This window comes from Phyllobates terribilis, unplaced genomic scaffold, assembly GCF_046119375.1.
Source record: "Phyllobates terribilis strain yellow unplaced genomic scaffold, ASM4611937v1 Scaffold_1__5_contigs__length_1240528914, whole genome shotgun sequence".
NCBI lineage: Eukaryota > Metazoa > Chordata > Amphibia > Anura > Dendrobatidae > Phyllobates > Phyllobates terribilis.
The window spans coordinates 702,411,654-702,437,421 of NW_027362761.1; the positions used below are offsets into that span (position 1 = coordinate 702,411,654).

The 25,768-nt window shown below is 40.6% G+C and overlaps 1 protein-coding gene across 1 annotated transcript in view; it reads left to right on the forward strand.

The window, feature by feature from the left end:
• The window catches only part of ELAVL1 (ELAV like RNA binding protein 1), a 176,703-nt gene that overhangs the window by 49,560 nt on the left and 101,375 nt on the right, over positions 1-25,768 (forward strand). Inside the window, exon 3 of the mRNA XM_073685731.1 lies at positions 11,671-11,774. Within this exon, the coding sequence (XP_073541832.1) occupies positions 11,671-11,774 (104 nt within the window). The remainder of the gene's footprint in view (positions 1-11,670; positions 11,775-25,768) is intronic.

The window sequence follows — 25,768 nt, forward strand, 5'->3', positions numbered from 1 at the left end:
TATTTATATACGTAAAGAACAGTTTTGGATTTGATCTACTTTCCCTAGCAATACGTCTCTGTTTCCTCCTTCGCTATTTTTATTTGTTTTTTTGCAGGTTCTCGTTTTTTCCTTGTAACACATTAGTGCCTCCTTACTGTTTTCCTGTTTTAATCTCTTGAATGCCTCTTTTTTGCTATTTAACGCCCCTTTTACGTTCTTGTTCAACCATATTGGTTTCCTCTTATTTCTGGCCCTTTTATTCCCATACGGTATATACCTCTCGCACTGAGTATTCAGAATCCTTTTGAAGGTTTCCCATTTACTATTCGTATTCCATTGATTAAGTACTTTGTCCCAGTCTATAAGTTGAAGGTTTTCTTTCAGCTGATCAAACTTCGCCCTCCTAAAGTTTAATGTTTTAGTTGTTCCCTTATTGATAACCCTACTGAAGGGCATTTTGAAATTGATAATATTATGGTCGCTATTACCTAGGTGCCCCCCTATCTGTACCTCAGTTATTCTATCAGGCCTATTAGTCAATATTAAGTCCAACACGGCCTTCCCTCTCGTTGGTTCCTGCACTAGTTGGGAGAGATAATTATCCTTAATATTTGTCAAGAACCTTTTTCCTTTCTGAGATCTACAGGTTTCTGTTTCCCAGTCAATATCCGGGTAGTTGAAGTCCCCCATAACAATCACTTCATTATGTTTTGCTACTTTGTCTATTTGTCCTAATAGCAGATTCTCATTCTCCTCTGTTATATTTGGTGGCTTATAGCAGACCCCCAGTAATATTTTATTATTTTTGCATTTTGTATTGTTGCATCTAGTGGCATCCAGGAAGGAACTTCCATTTGATGAATTCCCAGGATATCCCATGAAGCTTGGAGATATTCAGGTGTGCGTATGAAAATTTGTTTGCCTTCCTTCATTATGGCCAGGTCAAACGGGAAAAGCCACCTCTAAGTCAGCTTATTTGCATGTAAAGCATCTAGTAAGGGTTTGATTTTTCGGCTCTTTGCTAGAGTAGAGGGCGCTATGGGCCCCGTGGACTCTCTTAATGATGATGGAGTCCACCCTTTCTGCACCAACTATGGAGGTGAAGATTTCTTTGGTAACTTTCTTCAAAGTATCAGGAGCAAATGACTCTCGGACCCCTTTTTTTCTTAGATTCTTGTTCCTGCTCCTATTTTCTTGATCTTCTATAGCAAGCATAGCTGAGTTCAATTGCTGCCTATGTTGGAGTATTTGGTTTTTTAGGGTTTCAGAGAAGTCAACTTGGTCTGTTTGGGTCGATTCAAGGGATTCAACTCTCTGGCTTATTTGCTTGAGCTCTGACCTTACACCAGACAATTCTTGTAGCAGTGGTTGCATTGCTTACGCCAGAGTCTTTTTTTAGAAAGGATCTGGAGATTGGCGTTGGAGTAGTTGAATTGGAATCAGAGTCCGAATCTTCTTTGCTAGAATCAGTGTCAGCTGCTGAGGCTTGGGTTGATATATGGGAGGCTGATTTTATAGAAGATTTTGGGGCGGTGGAAAGTTTCTTTTTCAGTTCTCCCTGTTTACAAGAAATTTAAATTGTTCTCAGAGTCTTTTACACGCTCCTTATTTGTTTTACCCATTTTGAAATTGTTGCTTATGAGCTTGTATGTTAAAATATCACCACCTAATCACACATCAGTTCATGCTAGCATCTCTAGTATAGTAGGTGATCTCCTTTTGTTAAGGAGAAAGATGTCCTTAGCTACTTAATTTTACATTGGAGTGGGTGTTCCTCCTTTAATAAGAGTCTGTGTTAAACTTTATTTCCCAGGGTAGGATAATAGTTAAGAATGAAGAGTAGTATTAATGGATTTTTAAAACTGTATATCCACTAATGGACAGAAGATGGCGCTGTTGCCATTGGAAATGTTGTCTTTGCTTCCAAAAGAGAAAAACAAGAGATGGCAGTGTAACTTTTAGAATTGGTGTTCTAAATGCAGCAAGTGTCTGTTATTTTCATATACTCTAGCCTGGGAGGGGGAGGGAGATAAAGTCTCTCACCTCGTGCGAATGTTCCGGTCAGCATAATTCGGTCCTTCACCGTGCAGGACCGAATTATGCAGGAATGCACCCTCTTCCTCTCTGAGATGCTCTCGCTCTCTGTATTCGGGCCAGCTCTCCCCGCCGCCTTACCTCAGGCAGAGGCCTTGGGAGATCAAGCGGTCCACCTTCCTCTGGTGGGGGATAAGATCCAGGGTTTTCAGCTTCCACCTGGTCTAGGATGTGTTGGGATGCTTTGGGGTGGGTGATCCGATCCCAAAAGGGAGTCAAAATCACTTTTATAGGGGTCTAGGAGCAGGAGTTGCAGAAGCACACTTCCTGTCTTCACCGAGCCTAGGGCACACCCCCAATATTGGTAATTTTTTACAAGCAAAGTATATGTTCTAGAGAAAAGAATTTTAAGAGCGAAAGTAAAATCATTAAAAACGGATTAAAAAATAAAGGGATTAAACATTTAAATATTGATTATTCATATAGAAAAAAAGACAAATCATTGGAAAAAATAATTCTATACCTATCTTTTAGTACCCCTTATAGCTCACAATATGAAAACATTTAAAAAAAATTATCAACAAATATACCTTATTTTGTGGACTACAAGACGCACCACACCATAAGATGCACCCCAAATTTTGTGTATGTAAATAAAAAAATAAAAAATTGTAATAAAATGGGGGTCTGTCTAATAGTCCGAATTTACGGTAGCTTACTGGATGACGGTGGAGCAGGGTCGCTGTTGTAGGAAGCTGGCAGTGGCAGGAATGCTGCTTGCCCCATGCTGGCAGGAGGTGTCCTGGCGCTGTGAGGCTGGGGGCCCTGGGCTACAAGAAAATGTCTGAGAGAGGAGCAGAGTTCTTTATTTTTCTTAAGCCCAACACCAGGAAACCAGCCACTGGGGGCGGCGCATGTGCAGATTAAGCTCTCTGCTCGTCAGTGTATACCCCAAATTGATGTCAATAAAAACTTTGGATCAAGGCGCTTACCCCTCTCAGAAATAAGGGACCCGAGCACAAATTTTTTTCCCCCTTTACAAATTTCAGAATTTAGCTTATCATTACTTAACACAAAATTTGTGCCTTTTTATAATCACAATAACCGTATTGACTTGGAGAATCATATTGCCATGTCTCTTTTACGGTAAAAAACCAATGTGAATTAAAACCCCCAAACACTGTTGCAGAATTGCGCTTTTTTTTTTGTTGCTATTTTGTTACACTTGGATTTTTTTTCCTGCTTTCCAGTACATCATATGATCAAATGGATACTGTCATTCAAAAGTACAACTCATCCTCCCAAAAAACAAGGCTCCACACGGCTATATCAACTGAAAAAAAAAAAAAAAAAAAAAATTACGTCTTTTTGAGTAAAGGGCGGAAAAGCAAAAAATCTCCCAGCCCTTAAGGGGTTAGCCTTGATTCTTAGGTCTCTGAATAGCTTTAGCTTCAATAGAACATAATATAGTCATCAGTTACAAGGATGTATTTTAGTATGTCCTTGACTATTATTCTGCCTCCCCAACATATATTATTATATATTACTTTTGTGTAAAAGAGAAAGACTATGTTCAAACGCTGATTTGGCTGCAGGAAAAAGTCTGCTCTCTTGGCAGTAAAAAAAAAAAAAAAAAAAAAAAAAGAAAAACTACTGTATTTTTCGGACTCTAAGATGCACCGGACCATAAGACTCATCGGTGGAATATAGGTAAAAATATTTTTTGTAAGATATGCGTTCGTCTTATAGTCTGAATAGATACGGTATCTTACGTGGGGGATGGTGGTGCGAGGGTCACAGGAGGCGGGGTCCTTCAGGAAGCCGGTGCTCCTGCAGTAGGGAGTTGCGGTGGTGGTGGAGCAGGATCACAGGGCCCTCCATTCCCTCCCTAAGGAACCTGGTGGCTGCAGCAGAAGAGCTGGCTGGGGGCTGGTGAGCGGCGTGGCAGAGCGGCGTTCGCGGTTTTCCAGTGTTGGGCTATGTGCCCATGATGCAGAAATGCTCCCTGAGCGTTTCTGCATCTCCCTGGCAGAAAAAAACGCATGCGGCTTGTACATGCGGATTGTACATGCGTTTTCTGCCAGGGACATGCGGATGTGAAGCGTTCTTCACTTGCATTTCTGCATGCGGGTTATCAAGCTCTTTCCAAGCGATTTTAGCATCACTTGGAAAGTGCTTGACAACTTGGTCACACTATATAAATCCATGCAACCGGCATGGATTTATATAGTGTGACCAAGTTAATAGTTAAAAAGAATGGTTACAAAAAACATTATACTCCCCTTCTGATGGCCCCCGGTCTCCCCGGCAGCTTGCAATGGTTTAAAAGGGCCTGCGGTGACATCATTTAGTCATGTGACAGGTCACGCGACCGCTGACGTCAGAAGGTAAGTATGTTTATTTTTTATTTTAAAATCTTTTACAGGTACTATGGTACCCGGCTCTGGATGAGAGTCTCGTCCTCTTCAGACCCGGGTACCATCCGCACATTGAACCACATAATATCCGCATGTGCACATGTAGTCATGCGGATATTAAGCGATTCAATGCAAGTCAATGGCGGCGAAAACGCTACGATTACGCAAAATAATCAGTAGTGCTGCGGATTTTTCCGCAATGATGATCCGCAGCGGAAATTTCCGCAGCATGTGCACATCACATGCAGATTATCATTGGGGAACATGGCAGGCCTTCTAACATGCGTTTTTAAGTGTATCAAAATAAACTTTATTTAGCAAAATTATACAAATGACCGCAGACGCATTTAAAAATAGGCAAAACATTGCACTACACAGTTGCAAAAAAGGGGTGCCGGTGTGATAGCCAAAATCAGTAAACCCCCTTCAAACCGCAGGTAAGTTAGACATGATCAATCAAATATCCCAAGGTACAGGGCAAATATGACTGCCAAGGTGTCATGACATTTAGAATATAAACAGGGTAGTGAAAATAGCTATAGGCAACAATGAGAAACTCCCTTGATAGTCATGTCTTTAATCTAGATATAATAGAGAAAATGAATTGGGATAATTACCTGCTGGTAGTGAGGACGCGTAACGCTGCTAAGCCGCAGCTTCATCAGGGTTTTTATAATGTAAATGTCATGTGTAAGGCGGTGGTGTTCACACGGTGCAGTAACTGAGGCAGTGACCCAAGCAAGTCCAAACAGCTTTTATTTCAGAAACTCTCGGGTAAACAAAGTCCTCCGGTTCGCAGCGGGTTAACAGAAGTCCATACGCAACAGTTGCCGTGGGCAACGGGCTCGCTGGGCCGCTCAGAGCCTGACTGGTGCAGAGCCTTCCCAGGCGTGGGTTCAGCTATACACAGTCCTGTATTTTTATATCTTGGGTGTGCACAGTTCTTATATCCTGTGTCTTGCTCTCCTCTTAATATGCCTTAACCTTGTTTGGTTACTGCAGCACCCCGTTGCGTTCATTTTAAGCAGTGCCCACCCTTTTCTTTTCTCTTTGACACGTGGCTTTCCAGTGTGCGCGGCCATTTTCCTGAAGCTGTGACACCCCTAGGCAGACACCGGCCGCGGCCCCCTAGGCAGACACCGGCCGCGGCCCCCTAGGCAGACACCGGCTCACAGCATCTCACCTCTTCTGCTGCTGCCGCCGAGTTCCTGAAGGAGGGTGGGAATGGAGGGCCCTGCGATCCTGCTCCACCACCACCGCAACGATCAGGTAAGCTCTAGGTTCGGACCATGCGATGCAACCCCCCCATTCTCCTCCCAAATTTGGGGGGAAAAAGTGCAGTGCGTCTTATAGTCCAAAAAATACAGTACTTTCAAAATGCCCATTTTGCAGTGTTAGTCACATTTCTTTGCAGTGTTTTTCGGTGACTGATTACATGTGTGATTTGTCTACAGTACATGTCTAATAAACTTAGTTATTTTTTTATGCATTTTTTCACTTACTGGTTTTTATGGGTGAACAAAGCAGAAAGAATTGACATGCTGTAGTTCTCAAATTCAGGTAAAAGGTGTGCATGAGATTTCTGAAATCTCCGCTCTAGCTGGTACTGTAAAAAAATAAATAAAAAAAAAACCTTTTGCATAAACACAGTAAAAAAACAATGCTATTTGTGAACATAACTTAAGGTATTGGTATTGTAAAAAGTAGCTTTTAATTTGCATAATTAAGCTACAAAAAAGCTGAATATTAACAATCGCATAAGGCTATGTTCACATACAGCCATTTCTTTTTATGGTTTTTCATGCAAATTAAAAGCTGCTTTTCACTGTACCAGTAAAAGCTGAGATTTCAGAAATCTCTAGCACACACCGGTTTCTAGTTTTCCTGACTGAATTTATGAACTAAACCAATGTACAGCCCACTAAGGCTGTGTACCCACTATGCGTTTTTCAAGCATTTTTTATGCGGAATTTCTGCAGCAGAAACGCTTTAAAAACGCTTGGTAATCCGTGCCCCATGATCCCCAATGAAAATCTGCATGTTCTGTGCCCATGCTGCGGAATTTTCCGCAGCGGGTTTTCCTTGCAGAAAAGTCTGCAGCATGTCCATTATTTGTGCGTTTCTGCATGCGGATTTGAGGTCCCAATGCACTTGAAAAACGCAAGTCAAGTCCGCATGTAAAAACGCTGCAAGAACGTGTCAAAAACGCGTCTCTTGACTGCCAAAAGCATGCAGAAACGCTGCAGAAATTTTCTGCTTCATTTCTGCATCGTGGGCACATAGCCTAAGTTAGATGTAAATAAAATGCATCGTATGGGTGCATAAGTACAAATATCTAAACATTTAAATATGTAAAAATGTATTTAAATCTTGTTTGCATTTTGTTTACATTTTTTATGTAGTTTTAATAAAGTAAATTATTGTGATCTTAAATAGCAAATCCAATTTTTTAAAAAAAAAAAAAAATAAATAAAACTCTAGGGTCCGTTTTGAGCTTCTTACACGTTTTAAGATCTCCCAAAAGGCAAAGTGATGTCTTATGATACATAATTTTATTCATGATTACAATACCCCCCTCCTCTCCCTTGTTGAATGGGTGGATTATGATATTATTTACTTGCAAACTGATTGCTTGTTTTTCTCTACATGAAAAATGCGGCACAGATTTGTAAGTCCTTCTTTTTTTTTTTTTTTTTTTTTATACAAATATCCAACGTTGGCTTGTTTATAAAAGTGACAATTGTATCGGAGTATTCATGAGCGGAGTTTTGTTAATGTAGTGTGAACGTACTGGTTATAGCCATGAGATATTTTAGCATTTTTCTGATTTTGGTGAAAAATCAGCTGAGTTTAATGAAGTTTTTTATTTTAAAGCTATATTATGTAGGAATTTTCATGCTTGTGTCTGTCGAAGATTTTAATCCTTTTTGAAGGAGTGATTGATTCTACCTCATTAGATAATATGAAATTATGTTAAGAATGTTTTGAGATTGAGGGAAGTCTTGACAAAAATAAATTTAACAGTTTCTGACTTCTTTTGCCCATGCCTTTTAAAAAATCCTGATTAGTCTGGAATTGATGTGAATTAAATAAGTTTAAATTAGTGTTTTTTTTTTTCCTATTTGTATTTTGACTATTAAAATGACCTATTTTGTACCCGACCTTTTAATCTCTACTTGTATTGGTATGTGGCATTTGTCATTAACAATATTCCTGGTAGGGGTTGGAATACTTTGTACAGTAGAAACCAGCTCTTGAATATTTACTCCCTTCACGACCTTGCGCCTTGCGATTTCCCTTTTTTTTTTTTTTTGCTCCCCTTCAGACCCAGAACTTTTTTTTTTTTTTGTCAATATGGCTGTATGAGGGCTTGTTTTTTGCGGGACGAGTTGTACCTTTGAATGACTCGATTGATTTTACCATAGTGTACTGGTAAACAAGAAAATAAATTCCAATTGTGGTGAAGTTGCAAAAAAAGTTCCATTCCACAATTTTTTTTTATTTTTTTTTATTACCATGTTCACCAAACACTAAAACTGACCTACCATTATATTTCTCTAGATCTGTACGAGTATGTTGATACCAAACATGTATTGTATTTTTTTTTTTTCCATTGGTGAAAAAAAGACTCCATTATCTGAGACATGTGCGTCTCCATTTTTCGGAATCTGAGGCTGGGTTAAAGCTTGATACCATATTGGGGTAGATGCAATGTTTTGATCGCATGTTATTGCATTTTTTTGCAATGTTGTACAAAAAATGTACCGTATTTTTCGGACTATAAGATGCACAGGACCATAAGACGCACCCCCAAATTTCAGAAGGAAAATGGGGAAAAATATTTAGTGCGTCAAATAGGGGGTCCTTCTTACAGTCAGAATTCAGCTTACCGGCGAGGGGCGGCGGTGAAGGAGCGGGGGACATGGGAGGTGTTCAGAGTGATGCTGGGAGTCCCATCCCAGGCTGGAAGAAGGGTCTGCTCAGCGGTCTTTGGTGGCAGGAGTTGGGCGATTCTGCAGGTCCTGCTTTTGGAGGAGGGGATGTCTGGAGGTGCAAAGCTGCGTGTCCCAAGGTGGTAAGAGCTGGTGTTTGACGGCGGTGCTGAGGGTCCGCCGGCATTTTGTGAAAGTCTGGAGCCCCTGCACTTCCATGTTCTCTATGCGGTTGACTCCGGAATAATGGTAGTCAGAGGCGGCGCCTGCGCAGATTGAGATCTCGGCACTTAGAATGTAATTATTTTTCTTCACCGCCCAATGGTGTAAAATTTTGTGAGGCACGTGTCAACATGCTCACTGCATCCCTAGATGAATCCATTGAGAGGTGTAGTTTATAAAATGGGGTATGTAATGGGAAGTTCTGCTGTTCTGTCACCTTAGGGGCTTTGCAAATATGACATGGCACCCTCAAACCAGCCCAGCAAAATATGAACTCCAATATGGCGCATCTTCCCTTCTGAGCTTTGTACTGTGCCTCAAAAGTAGTTTTCGATCACATAGGGGGTATCCGCGTATTCTGGAGAAATTGCTCAACAAATTTTGGAGCCCATTTTCTCCTGCTAACCTACTGAAAATGAAAATATTGGAGGCTAAAACAGCATTTTTTCTTTTTTACAGATCCACTTTTCAAAATTCTGTGAAGCACCTGTGGGTTCAAGGTGCTCACCACACATCTAAATAAATAACTTGAAGGGTCTAGTTTCAAAATGGTGTCACTTGTGGGGGGTTTCCACTGTCTAGGCTCATCAGGGGCTCTCCAAACGCGATATGACACCTGCTGATCATTCCATCAAAGTCTGCGTTCCCAAATGTCACTTCTTCCTTTCCGAGCCCTGACGTGCGCCCAAACAATAGGTTTCTCCCACATATAGGGTATCTGCGTGATCATGAGAAATTGCACAACAAATTTTGGGGTCCACTTTCTCTTGTTACCTTTTGTGAAAAAATATTTATTTTTTTGTCTAAAATAACATTTTTGGGAAAAAAATGTTTTGTTTTTTTTTGTTTGTTTTTTTTTTAAATTTTAACAAGTTAAAAATTTTCTGTGAACCCCCAGGTGGTTCAAGGTGCTCACCACACATAAAGATAAATTTATTGGGGTGTCTAGTTTTCAAAAAGGGGCACTAAAGCATTTCCACTGTTTAGGCACATCAGGGGCTCTTCAAACGTGACATGACGCCTGCAGACCATTTCATCAAAGTCCTCGTTCCAAACGTCACTTCTTCCTTTCCAAGCCCTGCCATGCGCCCAAACAGTAGTTTTCGCTCACATATGGGATATCTGCTTACTCAAAAGAAATTGCATAACATCTTTTGTTGAAAAAAAAAAAATAAAAAATTGGGGCTAAAATATAATTTTTGTGGAAAAAGATTTTTTTTTTTTTTTTTTTCATTTTCCTGGCTCTACGTTATAAACTTTTGTGAAACACTTGGGGTTCGAAGTGTTCACCACACATCTAGATATGTTCCTTAAGGGGTCTTGTTTCCAAAATGGGGTCACTTGTGGGTGGTTTCCACTGTTTAGGCACATCAGGAGCTCTCCAAGCGTCTGCTCTCAATTCCATCGAGTTTTGCGTTGAAAGTCAAACTGTGCTCCTTACTTTCTGAGACCTACCGTGCAATCAAGCAATGGTTTCCCCCCACATATGGAGTATCATTGTACTCTGGAGAAATTTCACAATAACTTTTGGGGTCCAATTTCTCCTGTTACCTTTGAAAATAAAGAAAATTGAATCTAAAGTAAAATTTTAGTGAGAGAAAGATACATGTAAATTGTTTTCCTTTCACATTGTATTCATGCCTGTGAAGCACCTGAAGGTTTAATAAACTTCTTGAATGCGGTTTTGAGCACCTTGAGGGGGGTGTAGTTTTTAGAATGGTGTCACTTTTGGGTATTTTCTGTCATATAGATGCCTCAAAGTCACTTCAAATGTGATGTGATGTCCCTAAAAAAGAAGAGAAAAGAAAAGAAAAAAAAAAGGTTTTGTAAATTTTGTTGGTAAAATGAGAAATCGCTGGTCAACTTTTAACCCTTAACTTCCTAAGAAAACAAAATGTTGGTTCCAAAATTGTGCTGAAGTGTAGTGGACATGTGGGAAATTGTGTTTAACTATTTTGTGCGGCATATCTCTCTGGTTTAAAAGCCTAAAAATTTAAAGTTTGAAAATTGTGAGATTTTCAAAATTTTAACCAAATTTCAGAATTTTTTCACAAAGAAACACAAGTAATATCAAACAAGTACTACCACTATCCTAAAGTACAATATGTCATGAAAAACACAGTCTGAATCACTGGGATATGTTGAAGCGTTCCAGAGTTGTTACCTCATAGTGACACCTGTCAGAATTGTACAATTTGGGTATTAGTGTTTTTTGTTTACATCTCATTTAGTGGGCACTAGAGTTTCTGCATATTGGTTTAGTTCTGAAATGTAGTCAGGAAAAATAGAAATGTGTGTGCATGAGATTTCTGAAATCTCATCGTTTTTACTGGTACCGTGAAAACCGTTGCTAGTCTTTAAAAGTTGAAGACTGCAACAATATTTTTGCATATCTGTAATTGGTTAAAGGGACCCTGTCACCTGATTTTTTCTGCTCAAACCACAAGCAACATGATTTGCAACCTTACTGCACGTTTGAAGCCAGGTATATTATTCTCTGAAACGCCAGTGTTTCAAGGAAATTCTACTTTTAAAGATCCTCTCTTACCAGCACTGATGTAGGTGTTCAGATCGCTCCTTATGTACATATGAAGGCGAGACCTGTCAATCACCTGCAGTGGCGCTGGACAGAGGTATCAGGCTAGATTTTTAAAGTGCATTTCCTCTGAAATGACAGTGTTTCCTAGATTAATATGCCTTGCTGCCATGGTGCAGCCCGCTGCTTAGGCAGCATGAATCGCCTGACAGGTTCAATGTACAGTGTTATACAAGATTGTTAGCATAGCTCATCTACAATGAGAAAATCATCTTATCAACTGTTAATGTAAAAAAAAATGTAACCTGCCTTTTTTCCAGATTCATACTGTTTCTTAAGAGAAAAATAGGTCTTGCAATTTTACCATATGAATGTTTGACAAATACTTTGATCATTTTGGCATCCAGTTATGTTTACCAGAAAGAGATGATTGGATTTGCCTTTCCAAATTTTTCTGTTTACCATGAATTCAGACAGGACTATTTTATTTTTTTTTCTTAATTGTGTTTTTTATTTTGTTTTTGTTTTATTTTTTTTCCTTTTGCAGGGCACAGCTTAGGATATGGCTTTGTGAATTACTTAAATGCTAAAGATGCTGAAAGAGCAATAAACACTCTTAATGGATTGAGACTGCAATCAAAAACTATAAAGGTGAATATATATATGTCTTCTAAACATTGAAGTGCAGAGTCCTTTAATGGGATGTTTTTGGCTTTGCCACAGATTGCATTCAAAGTCTTTCAAAGCCTCCCATGTTCTAGGGGCTTTTGTGCTTTTTGTTTCAACGACACAGGTTCATTGTCTTATGTTGGACTAGCTTGTGAACAGAGCCATCTCGTTATAAATCTGTCCCATTTGCAGTGTAAAAGTGTTATTTTTTTTACCCCATTATTCAGTTTGATTGCTGTGAATAGTAATTTTAGGCTATGTGCCCACGTAGCAGATTTGATGCAGAGCGTTTTTGCCTCTCTGGCAGAAAAAAACGCATGCAGATTTACATGTTTTTTCTGCCAGAGGGTAGCGTTTTTTCAGCGTTTTTACATGCATTTTTTCAAGCACTTTTCCAAGCGATTTTGAGCATCACTTGGAAAAGTGCTTGACAAGTTGATCACACAATATAAATCCATGCAACCGGCATGGATTTTATAATGTGTGAACAACTTAGATGCTTTAAATGCAGCATCTATAGTAAAAAAAAAAAAAAAAAAATTAAAACGTTAAAAAAAAAAAAAAACCTGTATATTCACCTCTCCGGCGGCCCCCGGTCTGCTCTCCGGTCTCCTCCGATCTGCTCCCGGCCGCGTCTTCTTTCTTCAGCGTCCCGCAGTGTACTGTCAGGACCTGCGGTGATGTCATTTAGTCAGCTGATGGTCACACGACCATCACCTGACCGCCGACGTCAGCGGTCGCGTGACCATCAGGTGAGTAAATTACGTCACCGCAGGTCCTGACAGTACACTGCGGGACGCTGAAGAGAGAAGACGTAGCCTGGAGGAAACCGGAGAGGTGAATATACAGGTTTTGTTTATTTTTAACTGTTTTATTTTTTTCACCGCGTTGTAGTCTCGTCTTCATCCCAGGTATCACGCGCACCGCGATTACGCTGCAAATTCGCGTCCATTGCATTTAATTGAAACGCAGCAAATCCACATCTACCTGCGAGTTTGCTGTGTTTCAATGTTCCTCAATGGCCTCGAATTTGCAGCGTAATCGCGATAGAAATGGTCATGCTGCGTTTTGCAACGCAATGTGAATTCGGCACGCAAATTAGCGCATCATGTGCACAGCACATCCGAATTCACATTGATTTGCATGGCAGACTGTTTTACAAGCGTTTTCACAGCCGTAAAAACGCTACGTGGGCACATAGCCTTAGGGTATTTTTTTCTGCTGCGTTTGCATTTTCTTTTTTCCTCCCCTTCCAAGAGCTATAACTTTATTTTTCTGTCTGCATAAAGCAGTATGAGGGCTTGTTTTTTTCGGGATGGGTGTTTCTTGAATTATATCATTCATTTTATTATATAATGCACCAAAAAATTTTCAAATGCGTTGAAATTGCAAAAAAAACCCTGCAATTTTAACATTTATTTTTTATTTACCATGTTCACTATATAGTAAAACTGACCTGGCAATATGATTACCTCCCTCAATACAATTACGCAGATTTTTTTTTTTTTTGTGATGGGGAAAAAAATCTGAAATGTTAAAGGAAAATCTTTTTTTGCTTATGTTGCCATTTTCCTACTCTTTTAAACATATTCAACTTTTGGGATATAGGGATGACTTGCGTATTGCACCCTGAGCTGACGTTTCTAACGGATATAATTTTGGGGTAGATGTGATGGTTTAATCGGCTGTTATTGCAATGTTGTGGCGGCAAAGACGTAATTCTGTCATTTTGATTTTTTTTTCTCATTGCGTAGTTTACAGTTTGGCTTAATTTACTTTCATATTTTGATTGGACTTTTGTGAACGCAGCGATACCAAATGTGTGTAATTTTTTTTAAAAAGTTTTTATTTTTAAAGGGGCAAAAAAAAAATTATTTGAACTTAAATTTCCAAAAAAAATCACAATGCGGAGCCGTTTTTATGTTGATTGTAAAGTGTTAACGAGATGTAGACAGTGTCACCAAGGATGGCTAGTAGCACAGTTTGTTAGTTGGTGCTGGTCACAGTATGGAGCCCTGGGGTTAGATAAGCCAAGTGTTATACAGGCCAGGGATTAGATACAGGATTCAGTGTAGTGTATGACATAATGGGATTAGATATAGGGCTCAGCGGAGTGATTAGATGTGTGGCCCCACTCCTTTCTATTGGATCAGTAGTGTAATGTGACTCTGATCTAGGGGAGCAGTGTTGTAATGTGTCACACATGATGAGCATTAGATACACGGCTCTGCTATGTTAGTGTGTGATGGTTACACTGCTGTACTCTGAACACTGCTGACAGCGGCAGGTAGTGGTGATCAGCCGTCTTGCATTATATTACTAATGTTATGCTAATGTTAAACAACTCACTTGCTGCAGATGCCTAATCCCGGACCTCTGCTCTGCGTTCACCGGATCCATTCACCTCCTTTCACTGCTCGCACTGAACACCGTGAGCGGTGACCAGGTTAAAGTGTAGCTAGCAGTAGCCCATCTCCCACAGCTGTGACCTAGAAAGCCCAAGGTGGGTGTTCCCAGGTCACAGCCGTAGATGACCGCAGTATCCCATGTACAGGGGCCGCCGTAGTTGAGGTAAGTGTCGTATTTAGACAACAGAAAATGAAATTGGCAGCCCCCAGTGTCTGAAAAACCAATTAATAAATTGTTAAACCAGTGCATTTCATTTTGTATTAAAGATGGATTATATAGCCAATAATTTTTAATACAGGAATAAAAATCACTGCACCTTCCCTTTTAAGGTGGGATATCCTAGTCTGAGAGCTATAAGTTTTATTAAAAAAAAAAAAAAAATTGTACTTGTCTTTATAAATTGTTTTTTTTTTGTGTAATGAGCTGTAAATGTTATTGGTACCATTGTGGAGTGCATGCGAGTTTTGGATCACACTTTATTTAATTTCTCTGCAAGGAAAAAGGAATTAAGCCATTGTTTTGATTTTTTTTTCTTTTCGGTGGGGTTCACAGTTCCCAGAAAATTAATGAAACTCATTTATATTAAGAGTCATTGTGGACATAACCATACCAAGTTTGTCGTGGTTATAAATTTATTTATTTATTATTATTTTTTTTAGGGCTTTAGTGTTTTTATTTTTGTCTTAACAATACTTATCAGTTTTACGCAGAAACTTGAACATGTTAGCAATTGATCACGTTGATGAGACTTTGTTCAGCTTGCCTGTTTGACAGCTTTTCAGACTCCTGCGGCATCTGATAAGATGTAGCAGATAAGTAGGCCATTGTAATGTCTCTGCCTTCCATAGCACCCCATTGGTGCTCTGTGTTTGCACTGCTGGTTGCTGATGGATTTATTCAGGTACCACTTTCTGTCAAATGGATTACATGCTCTGTGAGTGCGACTGTGGCAGGCAGGTCAACTGTTAAACACCTGGGATCATAACTACTGCAATCCTGGCTGATGCAATGAGAGCCCAGCTGCTTGTAACAGTCGGCTTGTTTATGGGGTGATAAGATAAAATAAGGGTATGTGCCCACGATCAGGAGCTGCCTGCGTCCCCAACTCTGCGGAATAGCCGCGCGGCTTCCGCTCATTATGCAAATAAGCGGTGGCATTTTTTTTTCACATGCGGACTTTCCTCATAGAGGTTAGTCTATGGGGAAAGTCCACATGCGGACCCGCAAGAGATAATGACATTCTGCGAGTCTGAAAGACGCTCCGTATGTCAGTTTCCGCTGGTGATCCTCAGGAAAAACGCATAGTGGACATGGGATTTGTAGAAACACCATCCACTATGCTGTAACGTTTTGACGCTGCATAACTTACATCAGCACAACTCGATGCAATCATGGTGACCCCCAGTCCCAAGATGGCTGTGGGGTCCTTCAGTGTAATGCAGGAAGGTGGCCTGTCAGCGCCTGCACAGAGAGCAGGAGCTGAGACGCCGCCTCTTTGCCTGTCAGACGCTGATCTGATGCTCTGCAGTGCAGAAGCATTGCAGAGTATTAGATACGTGATCATGGCAGGGAAAAAATTGAATAAAAATATTTTTTAAAAAAATTACTAAAAACAAAAAAAGAAATATTAATCCAATGAATACCTTTTGGTCTGTGTAAAAAAATAAAAATAAATACAAAATGTGTACTTTGTTTATTTTTTTATCGCCGCGTCCAGAACGACCCAACCTATAAAACTGCCCTACTAGTTAACCCCTTCAGTGAACACCGTAAACAAATTAATGAAAAAGAAAGCAAAAAACTTTGCTTTATCAATACCGTTGAACAAAGTGGAATAAAACACAATCAAAAAGACAAATGTAATTAAAAATGGTATCGCTGAAAATGTCACCTTGTCCTGCAAAAAACATAAGTCGCCATACAGCTCAGTTACAGCGCTCAGAAAAAAGCGATGCAAAAACTAGTTTTTACACAAAAAAGCTTCTTTTACTGTGTGACAGCTGCCATTCATAAAAACACAATATGAATCTGGTGTTGCTGTAGTCGCATCGACCCGAAGAATAAAGTCTTTTAAACACTTATACTAAACACTTATACCGCACAAGGGAAGGCGTAAAAAATAAATTAAACCAATTCTTCACCTACTGTTGATTTGTTCATTCTGCCTACCAAAGATCGCAGTAAGGCTCAGCTCACATTTATTCTGCACTGAGCGCTTGCATCAGGGTTTTCGTGTAAATCTCTGAAATAAGTGATACAGATGGAACCCACGGCATAAGATTCTCTATAATGAGGTAGAAGGAGGCTCTGATGGAGTCCAGAGTAACTCTACTGCCTCATTATAGTGAATGGATCTCTCAGGGGTTTCATCTGAATCACTCGGAGATTTAGATGGAAACCCCGATATAAGTGCTTAGAGTAGAACGCTGAATAAATGTGATACCCAATGTTAGGGAAAATGTTGCTAACCCAAGCTTCAATTCCATTCACAAAATATGTAAGTCCCCACTCAGGTGCATCATCTATTAATGAAAATATAGGGGCTTCCACATTACTGGTAGTACAAAGGCTCTGAAAAAACAAAATGGCTCCTCACCCCCAAAAGAAATCTAGCGAATTCTGCGCATCCAAATGCCCACCTCCCTTCTGGGACTCAGTGTGCCTAAACTGCAGTTAGCGTCCACATGTTTGGCATTTCTGTAGTGGTGATAGTCCACCTAATTTACATGTGCATGTCTCCAGAAGCATGAGCTGGGCATAATGTGCTGAGTACTACAACGGCAGTTTGCAGTATTCACTTCGCAACATCCACTGGTTTCTGGAAAACACCCATGGAGTCAAAATAGTCACTACACCTGTAGATTCACAAAGGGGTATAATTTACAAAATGGGGACACTTAAGCGGGATTCTGCTCTTTAGCACATACATGCTCTGAATATGGAGTCCACAAACTATAAGATAAAAATCTGCGCTCCAGCAGGTGAGGCAAAAGACGTTCTGTCCCTCCTGAGTCTTTCCTTGTGGCGGAGCAGTACTGCACAGCCACATATAGGGTATTTCTACTTTCAGCAGAAATCTGGGGCTAAAAGAAAATTTTGGTGGTAAAAATGTAATTATTTTTTCTTCACTGCCCAATGGTATACAATGCTGTGACACACCTGTGGTGTTAATATGATCTCCTAGATGAATAAAGAGGTGTAGTTTGTAAAATGGAGTCACTTATGGGGTGAATTCAGCTGAGCGGCTCTACCAGTATGACATCTGAACGCCAATATGGAGCTTCTTCCCTTTTAGAAGTTTTATACCACATATGGGGTATCTCCATATTCAAAAGAAATTGCACAACAAATTTTGGGATCTATTTTATCCTTTTACCCTTGTGAAAATGGATAATTTGGGGCTAAAAACATTTTTGTGGGAAAAATGTTTTTTTTTATTTTCTTTTATTAATTATATTTTTCACCTTTCAACGTTATAAACTTCTTCTGTGGAGCACCTGTGTGTTCAAGGTGCTCACTTCTAGAGAAGTTCCTTTGCGGGTTCTAGCTTCCAAAATGCTGTAATTTGTGGGACATTTCTACTGTTAAAGCACATTAGCGGCTCTCGAAACGCGATATGGCGTCCGCTAATTATGCCAGCAAATTTTACATTCAAATAGTCAAATGGCGCTTCCTTTCCAAGCCCTGCCTTGTGCCCAAACAGTGGTTTTCCCCCACATATGGGGTATCTGTGTCCTCAGGAGAAATTGCAAAACAAATTTTGGGGTCCATTTTCTCTTGTTACCCTTGTAAAAGTAAAACAAATTTGGGTCGAATGTAAAATTTTTGTGAAAAATAGTTTTTGTTTTTCCATTAATCCTGTGAAGCATCTGAAGGGTTAATAAGCTTCCCGAGTGGTTTTGAGCACTTCGAGAATGGTGTCTGTGTGACTTCAAATGTTATGTGGTCCCTAAAAAAAAAAAAAAAAAAAATTGTTGTAAAAATTAGAAAGCACTGGTACAATTTTAACCCTTGTAAGGCTATGTGCCCATGATGCAGAAATGCTCCGGATTTTTCCTGAGCGTTTCTGCATCTCCCTGACAGAAAAAACGCATGCGGGTTGTCCAAGCGCTTTCCAAGCGATTTTAGCTTCACTTGGAAAAGTGCTTGACAACTTGGTCACACTATATAAATCCATGCAACCGGCATGGATTTTATATAGTGTGACCAGGTTAGTTTAAAAAAAAAGAAAAAAAAATGGTAAAAAATAATAATAATAATAAAAAAAACATTATACTCACCTTCCGATGGCCCCCGGTCTTCTCCGATGCGTGCGGTCTCCCCGGCGGCTCGCGATGGAGTAAAAGTCCCTTCCATGACATCATTCAGTCATGTGACAGGTCACGCGACATGACTGAATGATGTCATGGAAGGGACTTTTACTCCATCGCGAGCCGCCGGGGAGACCGCACGCATCGGAGAAGACCGGGGGCCATCGGAAGGTGAGTATAATGTGTTTATTTTTTATTTTAAAATCTTCTTTTTTTTTTTTTTTTTACAGGTACTATGGTCTGGATGGGAGTCTCCTCTTCTCCAGACTCGTGTACCATCCGCACATTGAATTGCTTAATATACGCATGTGCACATGTAGTGATGCGGATATTAAGCGATTCAATGCAAGTCAATGGTGGCGAAAACGCCGCGATTACGCAAAATAATCAGTAGTGCTGCGTTGATAATCCGCAGCGGAAATTTCCGCAGCATGTGCACAGCAAATGCAGATTGTCATTGGGGAACATGGCAGACCTTCTACCAAGCATTTTTTAAGCGTTTCCGCGGCGGAATTGCCGCTGCGGAAACGCTTAAAAAATCGCATAATGGGCACACAGCCTAACTTTCTAACACACACACATTGTTTCCAAAATTGTGTTGATGTCAAGTAGACAGTGGGAAATGTTCTTTATTAACTATTTAATGTGACATCTCCCTGATTTAACCCCTTAGTTACTGGACCAATTTTTTTTTAAATCTGATGTGTTACTTTAGGTAGTAATAACTCTGGAACGCTTCAACATATCCCATTGATTTTGAGACACTTTTTTTTTTTTTGTGACACATGGTACTTTATGATAACGGTAAATTTAGGTTGATAAGTTTTGCGTTCATTTATACAAATATCAGAAATTTGACATTTAAAAAAAAATCCAGATAGTTCTATCTCACAAAAACATTAATAAATTCCCTCATGTCAGTAACTTTTCATTTTTTCAAGGAAGTTTACAAAACTTATTTTTATAGTGACCTGTTGAGTTTTGAAGTGACTTTGGGGGTCCTATATATTGGAAACCCCTAAAAGTTTAATTTATTTTACTCACTTACCGTATATAGCGCCATTAATTCCACAGCACTTTACAGACATTATCGGCACTGTCCCCATCGGGGCTCACAATCTAGATTCCCTATCAGTATGTCTTTGGAGTGTGGGAGGAAAATGGAGAACCCGGGGGAAACCCACGCAAACACGGGGAGAACATGCAAACTTGGTGGGATGTTGTCCTTGGTGGGATTTGAACCCAGGACCCCAGCGCTGCAAGGCTGCAGTGCTAACCACTGAGACTATACCATTTTAAAAAAACGCACCCCTCAATGTATTCAAAACTGCTGTCAGGTAGTTCATTAGCTCTTCAGATTCATTTCAGGAATTAACCCCTTCACGACATGCGCCGTACATGTACTGCGCATGCTGTGTTCCCCTGTTGTGCGGGCTCCGGCGCTGAGCCCGCACTTTTCCGGGCACGTCAGCTGATCATTACAGCTGACATGTGCCTGCAACAGCCGCGATCCACCCGCGGCTGTTAACTAGCTAAATGCTGCTGTCAAACTCTTGACAGCGGCATTTAACTCGCGCTTCAGGGAAGCGCATTGTTGGCTCACGACCCTGTCACGTGATCGCTGGTAACCGATTGGTTGGCATGACAACCCGGGGTGTGGATGAGACCCCTGTTGTCATAGCCGATCTGCTATGCGCGCCACCCAGTGGTCGGTATTCATAGCAGATGAGCACTTTTGTTACACATAGCAGGGCTGAAGCCCTGCTATGTGTAACAGAGGCAATAGGAGACTATTGAAGCAAGTAAAAAGTAGAAAAAAAATAAATGTTTTTAAAAATATAAAAAAAAATAAAAAATATAAAAGTTAAAATTACCCCCCTTTCGCCCCATTCAAAATATAACAATAAAAAAAAATCAAATATACACACATTTGGTATCGCCATGTTCAGAATCGCCCAATCTATCAATATATATAAAAAAAATTAATCAGATCGGTAAACGACGTAACGAGAAAAAAATAATCTAAACACTAGAATTTTATAATTTTTTGTCGCCGCAACGTTGCAGTAAAATGCAATAACTGCCGATCAAAAGATCGTATCTGAACCAAAATGGTATCAATTAAAACGCCAACTCGGTGCGCAAAAAATAAGCCCTCACCCGGCCCCAGATCCCGAAAAATGGAGACCCTACGGGTCTTGGAAAATGGCGCCTTTTTTTTTTTTTTCTTTAAAGAAACTTTGGATTTTTTTTTTCACCACTCAAATAAAAAAGAACCGATACATGCTTGGTATCTACGAACTCGTAATGACCTGGAGAATAATAGTGGCAGGTCAGTTTTAGCATTTAGTAAACATGGTAAAAAAAAATTGTGGAGTTGCACTTTTTTTGCAATTTCAGCGCACTTGGAATCTTTTTCCCGTTTTCCAGTACACGATATGGTAAAACGAATGGTGTCATTCAAAAGTACAACTTTTCCCGCAAAAAATAAGCCTTCAAATGGCCATATTGACAGAAAAAAAAGGCTATGGCTCTGGGAAGAAGGGGAGCAAAAAATGAAAACACCAAAAACGGAAAAGGGCTGAGGGGTTAATGCAACTTGGCATGACGGGAATGAATGTTTATTTTTACGACCTAAATTTTGATCACTTTTGAACAGGCTGCTATAGCCGATTGTCTCTAAGGTTATGTGAATTTCTGCAGCGTTTCTACAAGATTCTGCACCTCTTAGCAGCAAAAACGCTGCAGAAATTCTGCACATTTTTTATGCGTTTTTGTGCATATTTGCCATGTGTTTTTCCATTACATTGTATAGGAAAAACGCAGGAAGAATGGACAGGCTGCTTCTTTTTACGTACATGAAATTCTGTCAGGAAAAATCCTGATCATGTGCACAGATCTGCCTAAACCTCATAAAAAAAACATGGGATAAGGATTGTAATGCGATATTGGTGGCAATTCTGTGCGGAATTGCCGCATAAAAAACGCACCGTGTGCATTTAGCATAAAAAGACAAATGTAGATAAAAATGGTACCTCTGAAAATGTCATCTTGTCCAGCAAAAAACAAGCTGCCATATACGGAAAAATTATAGCTCTCAAAATATCACTATTGTATGGAGTATCCTAAAAGATATAGACGTGGCGCTATCTAAGCGTAATTAGTTTCTGTTAAGTTGTAAAAGGTGAGTTGTATAAGAAAACTTGCTCACCTGATATAGTTGTGCTGCCTGAGGCACAACTCTCGTTTTGGTTTGGATTCAAAAGTGATAGACTGCAGCTATTCCTGGAGAGACAGGGGAAACGGCTTCCAGGAGTTTCCAACAGTGGAAGATTCAGAAATGGAGACCAGGATCAGCGCTGTCTTCTGTTGCCACGATTGAATGAAGGACGGTGTCTTAAGGTACCGTCACACTTAGCGACGCTACGGCGATCCCGACAACGATACGACCTGGCAGGGATCGTTGCTGCGTCGCTGTGTGGTCGCTGGTGAGATGTCAAACAGTCAGATCTTCCCAACGACGCAGCAACGATACGGCGACCCGTAGCGACCTGTATAACGATGCAACGCAAATGCACGCCTATGTGTCTTAGTTCTGAGTCGCCAACGACGTCGTTGGTAAGGTGTCAAACACACCGATGCATGCTACCCATCGGGACCTCAAAGATCAAAAAATGGTCCAGGTCATTTTGACACGACCAGCGATCTCACAACAGGGGCCTGGTCGCTGCTACGTGTCAAACGTAGCGAGATCGCTGCTGAGGTCACTGTTGCATCACAAAACTTGTGACTCAGCAGCAATCTCGCTTAGTATGACGGGGGCTTAATATACCGTATTTTTCGGACTATAAGACACACCTATGTTTTAGAGGAGGAAAATAGGGGAAAAAATGTAAGCAAAAAAATGTGGTCATGATGCCCTGTTATGGGGGAGGGGGTCTGCTGTTGACACTGGTATTAGGGTAATGTCCCCCAATTCTGTTAATATCCTCCTTCCTGGTATACGTGGCCCCCATGCTGGTATACCTAGCCCTCATCCCCATTCTGGTATGCATGGTACCCCTTGGTCCCCCATCCTTCTATGCATGGCACCACCTGATCCCCATTCTAGTATTCATGGCTCCCCTTGATCCCCCATCCTGGTATTCATGGCACCCCCTTATCCCTATCTTAGTATTCATGGCACCCCTTGATCCCCTATCCTGGTATTCATGGTACCCCATTATCCCCAATCCTGGTATTCATGGCACCCCTCTGAGCCCCCATCCTGGTATGCGTGGCACCCCTCTGAGCCCCCATCCTGGTATGCGTGGCACCCCTCTGAGCCCCCATCCTGGTATGTGTGGCACCCCTGTGTGCTTCCATTACGCTGCCCACAGAAAAAATAAAAATAAACAATCATACTCGCCTCCTCTCTCCTCCAGCGCTGTCCTGCTCTGCTGCCGCTCCTTCACAGTCTGAGATGCTGTGCTGAAAGTCACTGCTCCCCACACCGGGACTCTGTGTGTGGGGAGCACTGACCATTCAGTCTGTTCAATAGCCGGCGCACTGTACCACAGCACGGCTCCTGCGGCCGCTCTGCGGTCTGTGTGCCCGCTTTTAAAGACCATGGATATTCACTACAACCCATTGGCGTGGGGAGCAGGGAATATTCATTTTCTTTAGTAGCGGGCACATCGTAGGCTGCAGCACGCAGCTGCTGCCTCCTGTGCCACGCTGATCCCCCGCTGCTGCTCCCCCACACCCACTACCACGGAAAGCCAGGTATATAGTATTCGGACTGTAAGACGCACCCCCCACTTTCCTCCAAAACTTTGGAGGAAAAAAGTGCGTCTTATAGCCCGAAAAATCTATATATAGATAGAGAATTCATTTTTAAAAACATGTTATCGCTTGGTTGTGAGATGTGGAGTAAGAATATTCCTTAACTTCAGGAACTTGAGCTGCCATTGTACCCACCCCAAAAATAGTGTCCAAACGGACCCTCCAGACTATAGACCACTGGGTCTCATAACCCTTCGCTCACTGGTGGAAAGCATTAACTGTTTCTGTGGAGCGACTAGTAAGGTCAGTATGTGTGTGTGTGTATATATATATATATATATATATATATATATATATATATATATATATATATATATATATATATATATATATATATATATATATATATATATGTATGCAGCAGCAAGTTTTGTTCTCAGCAGATTAGCTATAGCAACGGATTTTTACCTATTGTAAATACCACGTTAGTCACACTTGTTCCAATTTGTCATTTATACCATCTGGATATAGACTTTGTAGTTTCAAAATCCTGAATGATTCTTTTGAATTTAAAGTCTCTTTCCTATTCATGGTGTCTCATTTGTTCCAATGGTGTTACCTTAACTACATCAAAATTTCTATTGTGTTTCATTGCCAAATGTCAAGACGAACTTTGCTTTAGAAAACCATTTTTTACCTTGTGTTTGTGGCCATTCATGCTCGATCTAAGAGTATGTGTGGTTCGCCCCACGTATTGAAGGCCACAGACAGTTTATTGCGTAAATCACAATATCAGAATTACATGTCAAGTTTTGTGAGATATTAAATTTCTCTCCTGTACTGGATGATTTAATTTAATTTATTCCATGTGTGATGATCCTACAGCTGCAACATTTTTTTGTTTGACATCTTTTGACCCCCCCCCCCCTCCAAGGGTTGCTGAAAGACTGATTTCGTTACTTGTTCCCAGATTCCCTCCTTTCTTCAATTTGCTGGGGGCTATACTATTTTTAACCGTTTTGCCCCATCTGAAGGTAATCTGTTGTTCTTTTTGTAGTGTCATTTTGAGTATGGCATCTTTCATCAGGAGATACCAATATTTTCTTAATATTTTTCCAATATATTGGTTCCCACGATTGTACGCTGTGATGAAATTAAATCTCCACTCGTTTTGACTCCCCTTCTCCTCTTTACTGTTTATTTAGACACTCCAATTGTGTTGAATTCAGATTTCTTTGAAAAGCTCATTCAACTAAATCCTTGGGATATCCTTTCTCGCTAAACCTTTTTTCTAAGGTTTTTGATTGGTTAATATAATCAGTGGTCAAGGTACAATTTTTTTCTGATACGATTGAACTGGCTAGCTGGAATATTTTTCTTCTTGTGTTTTACTCCTAACTACTTGATCCACATGAAATAGTTCCAAATCCAGAAACACAATCCTATCCCTTGCTAGATGAACTGTGAAGGTGAGGCCCCAGTCATTTATTATTCCATCTACAAAATGTAGCACCTCTTTTTCTGTGCCACACCATACTATGATTAAATCATCAACGTATCTACGATAGTGTTTAATGAGCATCCTGTATTTATCAGACGTTATCAGGAACTGGGACTCAAAACGCCCCATAAAAAGTTTTGCAAAACTTGGTGCTACTCATGTCCTCATAGCAGTCCCAAGATGCTACAGGTATAGTTTGTCCTGAAATTCATAGAGATTATGCTCCAATATGAACCATAGACCTGCAAGTAAAAACCAGTTTCTATTCTGGTTTCATTGTAGGGTCTCCATCGAGATAAAATTCAATGGATTCTAGTTCTAGGACCAACATATAGATTATGAAAACAGAAAGGAAATGTTTTGTATGTTTAATGTGATTTAATTTATATGAACCCAATTATGTCACTATTTTTGAAGTCCCAACCCTTGGCAATATAGATTACTCTATATATGGGCCAAACAATTTTTATTCTATTTTTTTTCCTTCTATTCTTTTTATTTTAATTTTTTGTTTTTCTTTTTTCTTTTTTTTGTATGCACTATATGTTGAACAGATGGCTTTTAGTATTTTTTTTGTGGTGGAAAAATATAAAACCGGATCAGGCCTAGGGTGCCACAATGTGACTGATTCCAAACAAAAGTACAGAGCAAGGGTTTAAGAAGTTGTCCAGTACTTTATATTACCCCCCCCCCCCTAATGTATCCCCCCCCCTAATGTATCCCCCCGTTGCTGTTTCTGCCTGTGAGCGGCGCTATCCTTGGCCGCTCACAGGCATCACTTGACCCCCACACTGACGTCACGACAACTGAGGCGTGACTCAGCGCTGGGGTCCCCACGGTGGCTGCTGGGTTGTGGGCAGGGTTACCCCCCACGTCACACCCCGCATCCACTGCTCGCTTTCCCAATGAATGGGGAGAGCGCGCGGTGGATGCCGGGTGTGACGCTCGGGGGGGGGGGGGGAGGTAACCCGTCCACAGCCTGGCATCCACCG